Here is a 14,680-nt window from a genome sequence, read left to right on the forward strand (position 1 = left end):
CACATTGTCAAATCATGGACTAATTAGGCTTAATAGATTCGTCTCACCGTTTAGCCTACACTTATGTAATGCGTTTTGTAAATAGTCTACGTTTAATACTCCTAATTAGTATCTAAACATTCGATGTGACGGGTGTTAAAAATAAGCAAAAGTAACCTATGCCTTTATGTTTTTTGAATGCCGTTTCAAATTCCAATCTTTTTTAACTTCAAAGTATGCTTATGGATATATATTGTTTCACCATTTTAGAACATGTGCGCATTTTAGAACTTCAAATGCTCTCGTCGCATGTATATAATTCCTGATCAATAATCAATCTTCTAGCGAAGAGACCTGTAGCGCGTAGTGGTTAAAGCAGTAGTATTAGGGGCTACCTAAGGAGTTGCGACAAAGGCAGGTGAAGTTTGGGCCCCACCAAAACAGGTGGTCATTTGGTCTTCAGTATTAGTATTTGTGAAAGCGCATTAGCTTGGTTTGACACAGCTCGTCGCATCAAACATGGAGGTTGGACCCCACTAACAGTCGAAACAGTCTTTGAATGCAATGCATATGAGCCGGTCCAGGGTGGACCCAGAACAGAAGGTGGAAGGCGCGTTTTGACGTGGCCGCCGTTGGTCTGGCGAGAAGAGGAAATCCAAATAAATTGCTGCTCCTCCGCCCTCCTTTTGTTCGTCTCGTCTTCCTCCGCGGATCCCTCCTCCTCCGGTCCTTCCACCTGCTCTTCTCTTCTCTCAGTTCTCTGATTGCGTTGCCTCGCACAGTTTCTTCCATTTTTCTGCTCACACCCTCCCTTTAATAATTCAAAGGGAAGTTGCGTTAGGTGGGCGCGTGCGTGCTCCAGCCTCGGGAGGAGGGACATTGCTGCAAGGGAGGGATCCTCCGCATCCACCCACCCAGAACCGAGTCCCAATCCAACCTCCCCTAATCCGCCATTGCAGCACTCTCCTTCCCCAATCGCCAAACCCCCGCCGCCGACAAGGAGCAACCCACAGCCAAAAGGCGCCGCCTTTCTTGAATCCGTTTCCTGCCGGCCTTCCATTTGCTGCGCCGGATTGATTGCTTCGTTGGCCGGCAAGGAACCCAGCCCCAGGCGAGAGAAGATGTGCCCGCTGCGGGTCATCCTCATCTTCCTCTCCGCCACCATCGCCGGATTCTTCCTCATCCGCGGGCTCAACGCCGAGCCTGACCAATTCGACGCCGACGACGACAAGGCCTCCGACTCGGGATCCCCCAGGGCCCCTCTGCCCCTCCATTCCAAGGTAACGCCTCCCTCCCTCCCTCCCTCCCTGTTCCTATTCTTAGCTTCTTGCCTGCTCCGAAAGGAAATTGGACCTAATTTCCTAGTACTAACTAGGATTGCAACATTAGCAAGGCCCTTCAATTTCGACGCACAATGAGCTTCCGGCTGATGTATCATCATTAAGGAGAAATAATTCTATTGCACTGTTTGCCAACCTACATGGCCTCGCTTCTGTTCTTCGTCATGTCAGCACATAGGGTTGGCCCTCCAAGATGCTTAGTTTTAGGCTCATTTGAAGTTCTCAACCAATCACCGCATACATATATGCCATGGACTAGCCTTTCTTTTTTGGAAGGAAGATTATAAGCTACCCTTGCTCTTCAAACAACCTCGTTAGCATGGTTACATCTCCTAAATTTATATTTTTTTTTAAAAAAATCCTACTATAAGACGTCCGGGATAGCTTACATTGTGAAGGACCGAAACAGGCGACTAGGGGGTGAATAGGAGCTGAGTCAAATTTCTTCAAAGAACCTCGACTTGAATCCCAAACCGATCCACAAACCTCTCTTCTAGCAATATCAAGTCCTTTTAGCTATGCAAGAGCTAATGGTCCTAGGAATGGTGCTAGGGTCTAATTTAGAGACTAACGGAAGCAAGAATGAACCCAAGAAAGTGTCAGCAGAAGAGATTCAAAAACCAACACAAAAGTACGGAAACTCCGCAAAACTCTTCGGAATATTCCGCAACTTCCGGAGAATCCGCACAAACCTTCGGAGAATCCGCACCTACGGAGTTCCAGGAAAATTCTTTGGAGAATCCGCACCTACGGAATTTTTCGGAAAATTCTTCGGAGAATCCGAAGAAATCTTCGGAATTTTCCGCAGCTCCAAAAACAGCCTGTGTGAAGAAGTTGGAAAAATCCGAAACTCGATCAAGCGACCTCCAAAAATCACGAAATTTGAACCATAGACTCACAACAACATAACAAGGCTATTCCCAAAGGCTAACTTCAAAAAGCTTAAGTATTCATCACGAATTTTGGAGAACACCGAAACCCTACCAAGAACTCAATCCTTTGGGAAAACTACAAATTCAAGCCGAATCCGTGGGGGATTTGAGGGGGGATCACATCATAGATGCTCATAAGGATCCTAGCAACAATTCCCCCCAACAAACCTCGCGGGATTTGGGCTCAAACTCGAAGAACGACAATTCCCACGAAAATACTCCGAAAATCCTGAAAAAGAAAAACGGGAGAAACAACAAGATTTAGCCACGGATTTGAGACACAAATTCGACTAAATCACGAAGACAACATCTTTACAAGATGAGGACTAGCCTCCACCCTTCATCCTTCCCCTAGGATGGAGAAATCAAGAGAAAAGAAGCTTTCACCCTCTCATCTCCCTTTTCTCCTCTCTCTAAGCACTTGGCTAGCCTCTAAACAAATGAAATTATGGTTTCTAGCACACCTCTAATATATATAGTCCATAGCTGATGATGAAAATACCCTACAACTACAACTAAGATAACTACCCACGCAGGGACATTTTGGTCCAGATTTTTATAGACGCATCGGACGAACACGCCACCTTCACGACTTTGCTTCGCCTCGACGCAAGCTTCGCGATGACGCCACGTGCCCTCCTTCTCAAAGCTCCGACCGCACCGGCTCGCCCCCGGTTTTGAGGCCCAAATCGGGAAACCTACCTGCACAGTGGTTTTGAGGTCCAAACCACCCAAACCGTCCATCTCTGCTTGGCCACCACGCGATCTCCTCGATGTCGACGCGTGTCCGGCCTCCACCAAGCCTCCCGCTCGACTCGACCGACGCCGTCTCCATCCCGTCATGTTCTCTCGCCCTTCCGTGCACCATATGGATCGCCCATGACTCCGTCCGGACTCCTCGGGTCCCTCGGTCCAAGCCTACTCGTGTTCACCCTTCACCGCCCTTGGTCCATCGGCATGAACCTTTCGCTTGACCCTTCACCGCACGCCATCGGCCGCCATGTCACATCCTACACCTGCACATCTCAAGCCAAGAGCAACATCATTCCACACAACATTATCAATCACTCATCATCCAAGGGTGACCACCATTGGTCCTCACATTGATTAAAGCAATTGCAAATTCAGGGGTAAGAAAATTTTTACCACTTGACTAAGCATCGTTTGGTCTGGTAGCCTTGAAACAAGCTAGACCTTGAAACATTTGGAATCTTGCCCAGCACTGCCACTGTCCTCAGCTCTGACAAAAACCATGTTATTAACTCTTTGGATCTAGCGTCTAAATTTGTTTATAAAGTAACTGCATGGAAACATGAGCTGAGTGGGGCTTAAGTGTTTAAACAGTTGCACGGTGCACGTGAATAAGCAAAGATAATTAAGCACCTCATAATGGTGCACGCCGCATAATCGATGGTCATTTGCTACTACTTCTGGTTTAAATACTAAATCCTCAGCTCATTGTTTCCCTTGTGTACCAATCTGAAAGATATATCGTTTCTTTAATAGCAATTGGTTCCCAATCTCAAGGATTGTTTTCTACACTAATCTAGGTTGGGTCAGCTGTGAAAACCGGGTTCTGGACTATGGTGGACATGGCAAGCGGACGGTACCTCTGGCGCACCCTTGTTTCACAACCGGAAAAATCTGAGTCAGAAAAGGCTCGGTGACGAATGTTCATAATTTATTTTGTATTTTGCTGATTGAGTGCCAAAAGGAGGTGAAGATTGGCACAATTCTGTTGTTCTTACATGTCCGTGTTGATGTGTAGTATGATAGCAAATGTAACACGGTTGGGGCTTATATGCTAAAGTAAATGTGCAGAATGGTTCATGTTTGAGCATTTTGTTGTGGAATACTGTAAGTGTGTGCAATGCTGGGAGTATGGACTTTGGGCATGGCATTTGGGCTGAAGTTTGCATGATTTTGTCTTTTCACCAAATCCATGCTTAAATGTGGGACAAGCATGTGCTAAATGTGAGTACCTGAAATCTGGAAATTTCAGAAAGGACATTATTGGATTGCATGTCTGCAACTTTCTTTTTCTTGAAGTGATGTTCTGTTGGAGCTGTGTCTAACTTCCAGGAAGAGTCCTAGTTTCTGCATTGTTACTGTGATTGTAAATCGTCCTACCGGGTTTCTGATATTTTATTTGTGGTGCTACTTGAAGCGGAGCAGGCTTGTCATGGTCAGTTTTGTGGGTTACGGGACAGTCGTTACTAGTTAATCTGGTCTGGTGAAATGTTTTATTGCGACGATGTGCACAGGTTTTGGGTAAGTGTCTCCTCCAGTTAACAACACCAATTCCATTGCTTCAGGAGTGCGAGGTGTTTTCTGGATGGATGGCACCATCTCAAATAAAAAATGGAGGCATGAAACACCATCATCTCTTGGTAGCCTTGGCCTTCAGTTTTGAGTGTGCTGTTGCTGCTGTTGCTGCTGTCATCCTCCAAGGTTGTAATTGTATCAGATGGAGCCTGAAAACACATTACTTGCGCCTCTTTCCTGGTACAAAACCTGCTGAAACACTAGCAAATCCTTAAGCAATTTGCTCCTAGAGCTGACAGGTTGCGTTTTGGTCAGAAACCTTGTCTTTAGACATGAAAAGCCGAAGAGCAGATTTCTCTCCTCGGTCTTTAGACTTGTGCTACATGTTTGAGAGAAAAACATCATTCGCAAAACCTTAAGGAAATTGCTCTTAGAACTGACAGGTTGCATTTTGGTCTTTAGACATGAAAAGCCGAACAACAGAATGCTCTCCCTTCGTCTCATGACTGACTTGTGTGCTACATGCTTGAGAGAAAAACGTCATTTGCAAACTGCAATTGCAAGAGGCCTAGAAACATTTTTGAGGTGGATCATGTCCTGATGGGCTTTGCTGGATCCTATACATAAACTCCACTGGCTGTCACTTGTTATCAAACATAATAGCCTGAGGAAAATGAAAAGGAATGGAATTAACCAGAAAATGATATTAAGCGTTCCGTAGCGTCTCCAGTAGCTCTTGATAGAGGAAAGCTTTTTTCTGTTTACTGTACAGCACATGATCTGGACATAAGCAAGAATCACAAACAAAAGGTACGCACGTTGCAGAAATATCATGGTTTGAGTTAGCTTGTAGAATGAAACGAAGCAGTTTGTACTGCCATCTTGCCATTCAAAAATCATGATCACCCAAAGTCTCATGTCTAGTAAGGGCCCGTTTGGAAGCAAGGTATTTTGTCCAAAACTCCTGTAAGTTACAGGTCCGCAATTTTTCTCCGATGCAAGCTGAAAAAGCTACTTGGGATTTCATTTTACCCTTGTTTCAGGCCAAAACCGATGTAAAATAAAAAAACGTGTGCCGAGGTCTGGAAAGAAAAACGGCAACTATCGAAGCGTCCTCTCGCTCGATCGACTCGGCGGATTCCATCAGCGGCCGTCGGCGGCGATCTCCTCAAGGATGGCTGGGGATCGGATCCACGGGCAACAGCAAGAGGATCCGCACGGCCGTCGCAGCTGACCTCGGGGTTCCCCTCGGCGTCGCAGCCGCCCTCGCGTCCTCCCCAGTCCCCGTGCTCTCCTGCTGCTGGGCTGGCGTCGAGCGGAGTTGGAACCAAGGTCGATTTTGCCTTCCCCTTCTCGATGCTGGTAATGGAAAGCACGACCTTACTTCCTTTGGATTGATTAATTTCCCGTGCTCTAGCTAGAGCTTCTCCCCTTGAATTCGGTGTGGCCACGAGCAGTCAATCCATCCCGAAACGTTCTTGCTTTTTTTTTTAAACTAAAAAAACGTTCTTGCTGAGATGGGTGAGTCAGGCACATAGATTTGGATCTGAATTTTCTGAAGCCTCTCTGATCTGAAAATTTCCCAATTTCTTTATCTCTCTCTCTCTCCTGATATTTGTTCTGATGGCCATTCTGACTGATGACTCCGATTGTGGTTTTCCTTCTTGAACCTAAATATGTGATGAGAATTCGAAGGACCGAAGACGTTTGCAAATTCAGAACAATTGCAAAACCAAGACCAATTGCAACGCTACTGGAATAATGGGTCATTGTGTCATGTGTGCGAATGCTATCTGTATTCAACATATTTGCATGGCTGTTTTTTCCCCTTTACCCAAACAGCAAAACCTACTACATCTGTATCCTTGTGCACAGCAAATCACAGGCGGAATGCATTTACAGATGATTAATAATACACTACAGTATGTATAAAAAACAGATGAGGCCCAGACTCGATCGGCCCAAGCCCAACACAAGGGCACCCACGTCAACCAATCATTATACAAGTACTAATTGATAGTTGATACATATAATATGCAGTTACTAATGATTACTCCTATGTTTGAGACTTGTCTGCTCGATCATATATAGCAGTCGTCGCCTGCATATATACCTGTGTACTTCGTTCTTTGTCTTCTAATAACCATTATTTATTTTACCGTCGCTATTGCAGAATATGCAGACTGATAAGGAAGCAATCAAGAGTTACATGCTGATGCTCACCCTGAAAAATTACTCTGCTCATAATTAAGGAAGTGGAAGCGCAACACCAACTGTTGATATGCAAAAAATTACAGGAATATCATGGCATGAGCTTACTCGCGCGTACCATGAATTGAAGCATTTGTACAGACATGTTGTCACTCAAGGCTCATGATTATCCAAAGTCTCATGTTTAGAAAGGATCGGAGTAGCATAAATAACACAAGAACACAAGGATGATGCCTAAGCTGCAGCAGCGACACGAGATGCAGGGCAAACAGTTAATTCTTGTAAATTATTAACCCCTTGCTTTTGGCTTCCTGCCCTAATTCTCCTCCCGTCGTCATCGGTGATCGACTCTTGATCCTCTGTGTAGCCCTTGGTGAGGTACTGCTGGATCAGCCCCACTTCGTAGGCCATGATCTTGTCAGTGATAGCCCTTTTCTGCATTTGAGCAAACATATCTGAATTTGTTCAGCAAGCAAAGTTCTAGAGATCGTCGCTTTAGATATATTCGTTAAGAATGGACGGAGAAGCAATAATAGGCTATACTTTTGAATTTTTCATACTCTATGTGTACTCATTTCCCTAATTTTTATATTAGGTTCTAGACCGAGTATGATGTAAGAATTTGGCTGTGTGCGGTCGCAGAGGTCGGAACTATTTCCTTATTAAAAAACAACAATGCACACAAGGTATCAAATAGGTTAACAGGAAGCACGTTTACTATTCTCTCTGAAAAACATAACCCGAAGATAATTGTAGATGCACAGAAAAGAGTGAAAAGACTCGAGTTAAGAATAGAAGAGATTTTGAGGGAGTATATTTTTTTTCGAGAATACGCAGAAGAGCTGTGTATCGTTGTATTAAGAAGATGAAATATAGTTACAAGTTACAACGCGGGCCAACCGGACACACGCATACAGTTTGCATACAGTTTTAACGCACTTAATACTTATACGGCTAACTATTACAACCCAAGAACAGAGCCTAGACAGCTAGACCGGACCTCCTAGCAAACCTACTGCCCTTTCAGCCGGCCATCTCAGAGCAGCCATATGCTTGGCTCCGGCCTGAACCCACAATTAACCTTCCTTGATGATGATGTCCACCAGTTGACTCTCGGTGATGCTTGGTCAGTTGTCAAAACTCCTAGCATTCCTCTCCTGCTAGATGGTCCAGGTGATCAACATGACAACTGAGGCCCCTCTGCTTCAGATTGTTGAGCCCATGTCTTAGCTGCAGCCACCAGTCAAGCATAAACCGCGCGCTCGGTTGGGAACTGGATTGTAGCTCCCATTGGCATGCCAGACCTGCTTTGTGTAGCAGCAACCGACGAAGAAATGATCTGCTGTTTCAAGCTCCTGATCACACAGAGGGCAGTTTATTTGCCTGGTTCTGGAGGCCGTGTCGGTGCCGTCGGTCCGCCGTCCAAATGCAATGCCGAACAGCGAGCCAAGTGAAGAATTTTACCTTTAATGGCGCCCAAGCTTTCCAAATTGGCTTTGCCCCTGCGAACTGCTCAGATCCTACGAAGAACATGCGGTACGCGGAGCGCGCGTCGAGTACGTGGCGCAAGGTGACCAACGCCAGGCAAGTGTGTCCTCCACCCCATTCGATCTGTAGGTGAACCTGGTCGACTAGCGGCCACAATTTCAAGTCCTCAGAGATCGAGTGCCTGGACAGTCAACTGATGACCAGAGATATCAGCAATCCATAGTTTGATGTGCAGTGCTTCTGCCACTGTTCTTCGCTTCCGAACTTGGGGCTTCACTAACGAGCAAAGCCCACTTGCAATCACGCATGGGGATGCGTCTCCCTGCCAGCGATCGGTCCAGAACAGCACCAAGGAGCCGTCGCCCAGGTGAACATCTATCAATGGATGTCTGAAACATCTGCTAGCTGCACCTCCTTATCCTTGCCGAAGTCAAGGTCCAGCATATGCCATGGTCTTGTGGGGTCTGTTCTCTTGAGCCACATCCATCGTAGGCGAAGTGAGAATGCCGCCAAACTCCTGCGGCCGACACGCTACCGGCCGTGCAACGAGGCACTGTCCGCCATTACCTTTAGCCTTTCCTGCCCAGAGGAAGCCCCTTCTCCTCTTATCAATCCCAGAGGGGAGGGAGTATATTGGATCTGGTGCATTGCGTTGGCCCCCATCTTAATCCATCTCAGAAAGTCAGAAGTGAATTAATGCAGAAATTTGTTCGATGCCAGCCAGCTAGTAGTACTACAGCATGTTGCAAGAGGATATATAGTATTCTTTGGTTGCATAATCTGCTTGCGATATTGATGCAACAAAGAGGTAAACCTATTGAAAAAAAATGTTTGTTGGTCGACTATGGATGTGGTAAATAAGTCATTTCACAATTGGCAAATCCAACGTCTCATGCACAAACTTGAACACATCATTATTGACTAGCTCTCTATTTCTTTTGTTTTGCGGCTTTAATTAGCTAGTGTAGCCCGTCTGACAATACATATATCTGAAGCTAGAGTTTTGGGATGGACCCTGGGGGTAGACGCTAAGGTTTTCAGTTCACCATCCCATTTAATCTCTGAAACTCCAGTTTCACCTTTTGTTAGGTTCCCAGTTCAATGCATGTAGGTCGCACTGTCTGGAACTCCCAACAAATCATTCTGCAGTCTATGCACACGCAATGCACATGGAATCCAATGACTAAGAGTTATATTTGATAATTATCTGCTTGTAGGAAATTTTTAACTCCACTAGGTAGTATACATATTCAACAGCTGCCGCATCCTGTCGATCAACTTGGGTTCTAAGCATATCCCTGACAGATCCAACAGCTATGCAGTTGACCGAGCCAAGCCATAAAAAAAAACTGAACAAGTAAATTTTGCATGCTCAAACCAGGAACGAATTATCTATAGCATCACTTTTGTCTCTTAATTGTGGAGATACATCGCATCAGGCATCTATCATGACACATCATCAAGAACAAAAGCACATACGTTTGAAAATTAGGAACCCAAACAGTTTATCGACTGGTTTGCTAAAACTAATCGGATTGGATCAATGTTTGACCTGTTTGGAAAGTGGTACCGGTGGTTGATTAGGAATGTGAAAAACGAGCTGTCGGATCTATCCTTAATCCCAGTTGATGGGGACAAATCCTTTTTCAATGCAAGTGGACTAGTGGAGTTTAAATATTGCCTTAAGGTTTAACTTATCAACATGTGATGTACGTTTCATTTTTTTATATGTTCTTTTGTGTGGAGTATATTTTACCTTGCTTTCTTTGTCACTACGTTTTTAGTTTCCAATGAAGGTGCTATCTTCATTCATTCCTTGTCTACTAGTACCCAAGTTATTTTCGCTATTTTTGAATATGCAGACTGAACGAGTGATCAATAGTTACTTGCTGATGTGCCCCTTGAAAGTTAATGTACTCATAAGGAAGTTGAGATTCAAAGCACAGCAGACAGCACCATCTTTAGATATGCAAAAATGTTTTTTGAAATTTTGGTTGATAAACTCGAGAGACAGTGAGATTCTAGTAAGAACAAAAATTGGTTCGTTAGATCTAGTGGGCTCAATCAATTTGAATCTCAAGCATCGCAAAAGACAATAAAGTTTCATTGAAGTGATATATAATCACTATTGAAATTTAGACTTTCAGATTTTCTGCTGTTATTAAGTGCTGGAATGGCTAAAATCAAGACAAGTGATTCCGTATGCAGTTGCTGGGGTGCATATCTTTTGCAAATGTTTGGCACAATATTTCACCAAAAGAAGCTATTAGAGAACTGCAGGAAAGCTCAACCTTTTTTCAAGGATCAAAGGCATTGTATTTCATTATCGACAGGTACAACCATTACAGAACAGAAACAATTTTCAGAATGAAACTCAAGAACTCAGCTTCTCAACAATTATTGTTCGAATGGAATGTAGCCTATGGTACACATCACAAAATGGATGCAGCTTCTAAAAAAGAACACACATGTAGAACAGAATCACCCTTAGCTGAAGAATCCAACGAATTTTGGAACAAAAACTAACTGAGGCATCCAAGCTACTGCTTTTGCTGCTGATCATCTCCATGCCAGGCCCAAACTATGTCCTTCAGTGCTGGCCGGATGTCCTCTTCAAATAATTTCTGATACTCAAGAAAATCACCGCTTGTTTGTTTCATCTCAACAAGATGATGAAATGGTGTGATCTCAAAGATCTCTGTGTCAAACTGAAGGACACCATTCCTTCCCTCCTTCCTCCCTTGAATCTTGACAACACCATTATCCTTCTTCCTTACCCTGAGATTCAACATCTTTGCGACGTCTTCAATCTTCAAGATGATGGCCGAGGCTGACTTGTCTGAAGTAAATCTTGCCTCCTTTCTGCACTCCTTTTCAAGAAAGAGGCCAGATAGATCAAACCCTGAGGAGAAAGAGATAATTTCAAAGGCATTTAAGTTTGTCACAGGCAGCGGTTTTGCATCTTCATAAGGATTCTTTTTGCGCCTCACAGAAAGTGTTGGAGCAGCATTTGTGGTGGCATTCTCACAGGGAATTTTCTCCTTAACTGTGCGGGTCCCCTCGGGACCTTTTCTGAACCAGGTAGACTCTTTTATTTTCTGGATTGAAATTCTTGTGGCTGGGTTAGGGTCCAGGATCTTGTACAACAGCTTCTTGAGTTTGTGTGAAAACCAACTGGGGCACCTGAAATCACCATGCTGTACCTTTCGATACATCTCCATCAAGTTTGGGCCTTGGAAAGGAAGATAACCAGCAACAAGAACAAATAGAACAACACCGCAAGACCAGATGTCTGATTTTGCACCATCATAGCCTATCTTGCTGATCACCTCTGGAGCTACATATGCTGGTGTTCCACAGGTGGTATGGAGCAATCCATCTTGCCTTTTCGACTCCGAAAGTGCGCTCAGTCCAAAATCAGATACCTTCAGGTTCTCATCCTCATCCAGCAGCAGGTTCTCAGGCTTCAGGTCCCGGTGGTACACGCCTCGGCTGTGGCAGTAATCCACTGCACTAATAAGCTGCTGGAAGTACTTGTGTGCAGCAGGCTCCGTGAGCTTGCCACTCTTCTCAATCTTTTCAAAGAGCTCGCCACCTTTCACATACTCCATGACAAAGTAGATCTTGTTCCGTGTTGCCATGACCTCATGAAGCTCAACAATGTTCTTATGTGCCACCAATCTCATTGTTGTGATCTCACGCCTTATCTGCTCTGAAAGCCCAACCTTGAGCACTTTGTCCTTATCCATCATCTTAATAGCAACGCTCTGATTTGACTCAAGGTTCTTTGCATAGTGCACCTTGCCAAATGTTCCTTTCCCCAACATTCTCCCCAGCTCATACCTCTCCATTAAAATCTTTCCTCTGCCCTCCATGTCTCCAAAAGTATAAAACACACGGCTATCCTCTGGCCGGCCGATTAGGTGGACTGCAATGATTTAGCCCTCCTCCCCCATGTCATGGTCCATGATGGTGAACAGTACTCTTATGGCTTGGTCGTGTCGGAGTCTGAAGGGTGTAGGATTGATGCAGCTGAGGTGGTCGCTCACATCAAGAGTTGAGCAGGCTAGCAGCCCTTGTGGAGCAGCGAGCTCCTTGATGTCGCAACAGAAATCTCTTTTATGAAAGCACATCTTTCAGCATTCCCTGAGGTTTTGACTTGTGGATTTTGGTATCTGCTCAAAAGAAAGAAAGAAAAAAAAAACAGATTCAGCAATTGAGACTCCAGGATATTAACGAAAGCTAATAACTTTTGTTAAATACTGGAGCAATTAATAACCAAATAAAGGCTGTACAGAGAATTGAAGAGGCTTACTGAATTGACGAACCAAATAATATGCATATTGTTAATTCAGTATACAAAGAAGGTTCCCTACTGGAACCAGTATACAAATGCTAATGGATTTCTACATATTGCGCAACAATAAACAGGTAAATGAGGATAAGGGACAGGCACATGGCAGCGTGGTGACATCCATGGCAACCATAACAAGATGGCAACTTTCTGCACTCAATGATTTCCCATCTTACAGGAACTTTGTTCAGAGAAAGCTGAAGCAACTGAAGACGTAAAAATTGCGTCTTTTCGAAACCTAAACGCCTGGGCCTGGCAAACACTGAGAAGACCAAACGACCTGATACCTACTGGGGTCGGAATCGGACAGAGAGCACAAGAAGAAATTGAAGGCACGGTGAGCCAATGAACGCCGCCTATTTTTTTTTCCTGAATCTAGACAAACTAACAGGGGAGCGCAAGGTTCCTTGTCCAATGGATGGGATGCGCCCCTACGGCTGAGCAAAATCGACGAATCGAAGCAGACAAACAAGAAGAGGACCCGTAAAGACAATGGGCACTGGCATGAACTAGCATTGAAATTGCAAGCAGATATGCAGAGTTGCAGAGAGAGAGAGACGGATTGCATACCTTGCGACGCCACGAAGGATGAGGAAGAGGGGGTCGAGGAGGCGACAAAACCAAAATTTGTGCGGGGTTACGCGTTCTGGTTTGGGTATCTAGTTGTTGCCTGAAGTTGAGCTCCGCTGGGCAGGGAGAGGGGCTGGGATGCGGCGACAATGAGGCGGAGGGGAAGCTGCTCTTATACAGGGAGGGGGCCGGGGTGGGGGGTGGAAGCAGAGGGGGAATCGGCAACGGCAAGCAGAGGAGGGTTTCAGGGAAGGAAGGAAGGAAGGGCTGAGATTATTAGTCGGCCTAATCATACGCGGCTTGACGATAATGACCCTGCTGATGCCGCCTCCGCTGCGTTTCCTGCGCACCGCATCACACATCCAGGTCCGGATGGATATTCTTGCTAGCACACCGCCGTGTACTCGACTCGACACATGCGGCGACAGCTCAGCCCGTAATGTCGCCATCCGACTACAGCTCAGGTCTAGTAGTACCTAGCCATCTACCATCAAGGCTGCTGTTTTTTTTCTTCCTTCCTGAAGAAAGATGTGATTTTTGTTATTAGGATTAGTAACAGCACAGCAACAATTTTGATCCTTTGGTGGCTGAGTCAAGGGCAACCTGTTCCATGTGCCTTGGACCACTCAACATCCCCATCACTACTAATCCTTTCTTGAGAATGTTCATTCGATGCACGTATTCCTTCAAGGAAACGACAAAGTAAAACGATACAAGTACCTCTCCATTATATTTGACGATAATGGCACTGCTGGTTGCTGTCTCTCCAGCAACATAGGGCGTGCTTGGTTGCACCCCACTGCAGTGTGACGGGTGTGACGTTCTTTTCTAGCACCACAATCGTGTGGCGTGGCGTAGCTTGGCTCGGAACCAAGCACGCCTGTAATGACGGGATATCCTTGCGTGGCATCGCCTCGCCGTGCTTGGATTCCGACCAACCAATGCAATTTGATTCAGCATCACTGCACCCGCTGCGGGCCACAGCTAGGCACGCCAGGTCGCCCTCAGGATACAGCACACGGTCTTGGACCAAGCCATCCCCGGTTTCATTTCACACCATGCCAATCTGATCTCATCCTGTGCTGAGTCATCAGCCAGGCGGCAAGGGGGGCACCTGCTGCTCCATGGACCCTGGCTTGGACCACCACCGTACGATTCATACATGTGTGTGCTGCTGGATCTTGCGTGATCACGATTTCAGTAGCCATGTTTGTTTCTAATTAAGCATAACATACAGATACTACTTTTCTTTGCTGCGCTGTGTTTCAAGGTGTGTCTGGTTCCCATAATTCCATGACGTTATGTAACTCAATAATAGAGACAGGAGATGGATGTCATGCATGTGCACCATACTAGCGGCGTCGTGTCGCCACATTCAGCAACAATTATCACCACTACTACACTCAATCAGAACCACCAACTGAAAACGAAAAGAAAAAAAAAACTATTTTGTTACCATCTTAGTTACAAATATATATGACAGTGATATATGGCACCGGAGAGCGAAACATGTTGTTCCTTAGTTACAACAACATGACCTT

General features: G+C 45.3%; 2 protein-coding genes and 1 long non-coding RNA gene across 4 annotated transcripts; 2 read left to right on the forward strand and 1 right to left on the reverse strand.

The window, feature by feature from the left end:
• The first annotated feature begins 610 nt into the window (after window positions 1–610).
• Window positions 611–4,326, forward strand: LOC101767269. Its single transcript, XM_004977317.3, has 2 exons — window positions 611–1,259; window positions 3,802–4,326. The coding sequence occupies exons 1-2, from the start codon at window positions 1,101–1,103 to the stop codon at window positions 3,916–3,918; spliced, it is 276 nt and encodes a 91-aa protein (XP_004977374.1). The 5' UTR covers window positions 611–1,100; the 3' UTR covers window positions 3,919–4,326.
• Window positions 4,327–5,584: 1,258 nt separating this feature from the next.
• LOC111257873 lies at window positions 5,585–7,286 on the forward strand. The gene is made up of 2 exons (XR_002678473.1): window positions 5,585–5,878; window positions 6,690–7,286. It is a non-coding gene; the product is annotated as an uncharacterized LOC111257873 (long non-coding RNA).
• Window positions 7,287–10,490: 3,204 nt separating this feature from the next.
• On the reverse strand, window positions 10,491–13,377 carry CIPK2 (CBL-interacting protein kinase 14-like). Of its 2 annotated transcripts, XM_012847175.2 has the most exons (2): window positions 13,140–13,377; window positions 10,491–12,390 (listed from the first exon to the last, which is right to left on the reverse strand). In XM_012847175.2, the coding sequence occupies exon 2, from the start codon at window positions 12,088–12,090 to the stop codon at window positions 10,756–10,758; it is 1,335 nt and encodes a 444-aa protein (XP_012702629.1). In that variant the 5' UTR covers window positions 12,091–12,390; window positions 13,140–13,377; the 3' UTR covers window positions 10,491–10,755. The 2 variants fall into 2 exon arrangements, with proteins under 2 accessions (XP_012702629.1, NP_001269081.1); NM_001282152.1 differs by lacking the exon at window positions 13,140–13,377 and having other exon boundaries at window positions 10,756–12,090.
• Between the last annotated feature and the right edge of the window lie 1,303 nt (window positions 13,378–14,680).

This window comes from Setaria italica, chromosome VII (genome assembly GCF_000263155.2).
Source record: "Setaria italica strain Yugu1 chromosome VII, Setaria_italica_v2.0, whole genome shotgun sequence".
In the NCBI taxonomy this organism is placed as follows: domain Eukaryota; kingdom Viridiplantae; phylum Streptophyta; class Magnoliopsida; order Poales; family Poaceae; genus Setaria; species Setaria italica.

What these genes read in the sequence shown, in the direction of transcription:
- LOC101767269 (XM_004977317.3), top strand. Translation starts at nt 1,101, where the DNA reads ATGTGCCCGCTGCGGGTCATCCTCATCTTCCTCTCCGCCACCATCGCC. An exon ending in CTCTGCCCCTCCATTCCAAG is followed by an intron (nt 1,260 to 3,801) that starts GTAACGCCTCCC and finishes ACACTAATCTAG; the next exon opens with GTTGGGTCAGCTGTGAAAAC.
- CIPK2 (XM_012847175.2), bottom strand. Translation starts at nt 12,090, where the DNA reads ATGGAGGGCAGAGGAAAGATTTTAATGGAGAGGTATGAGCTGGGGAGA.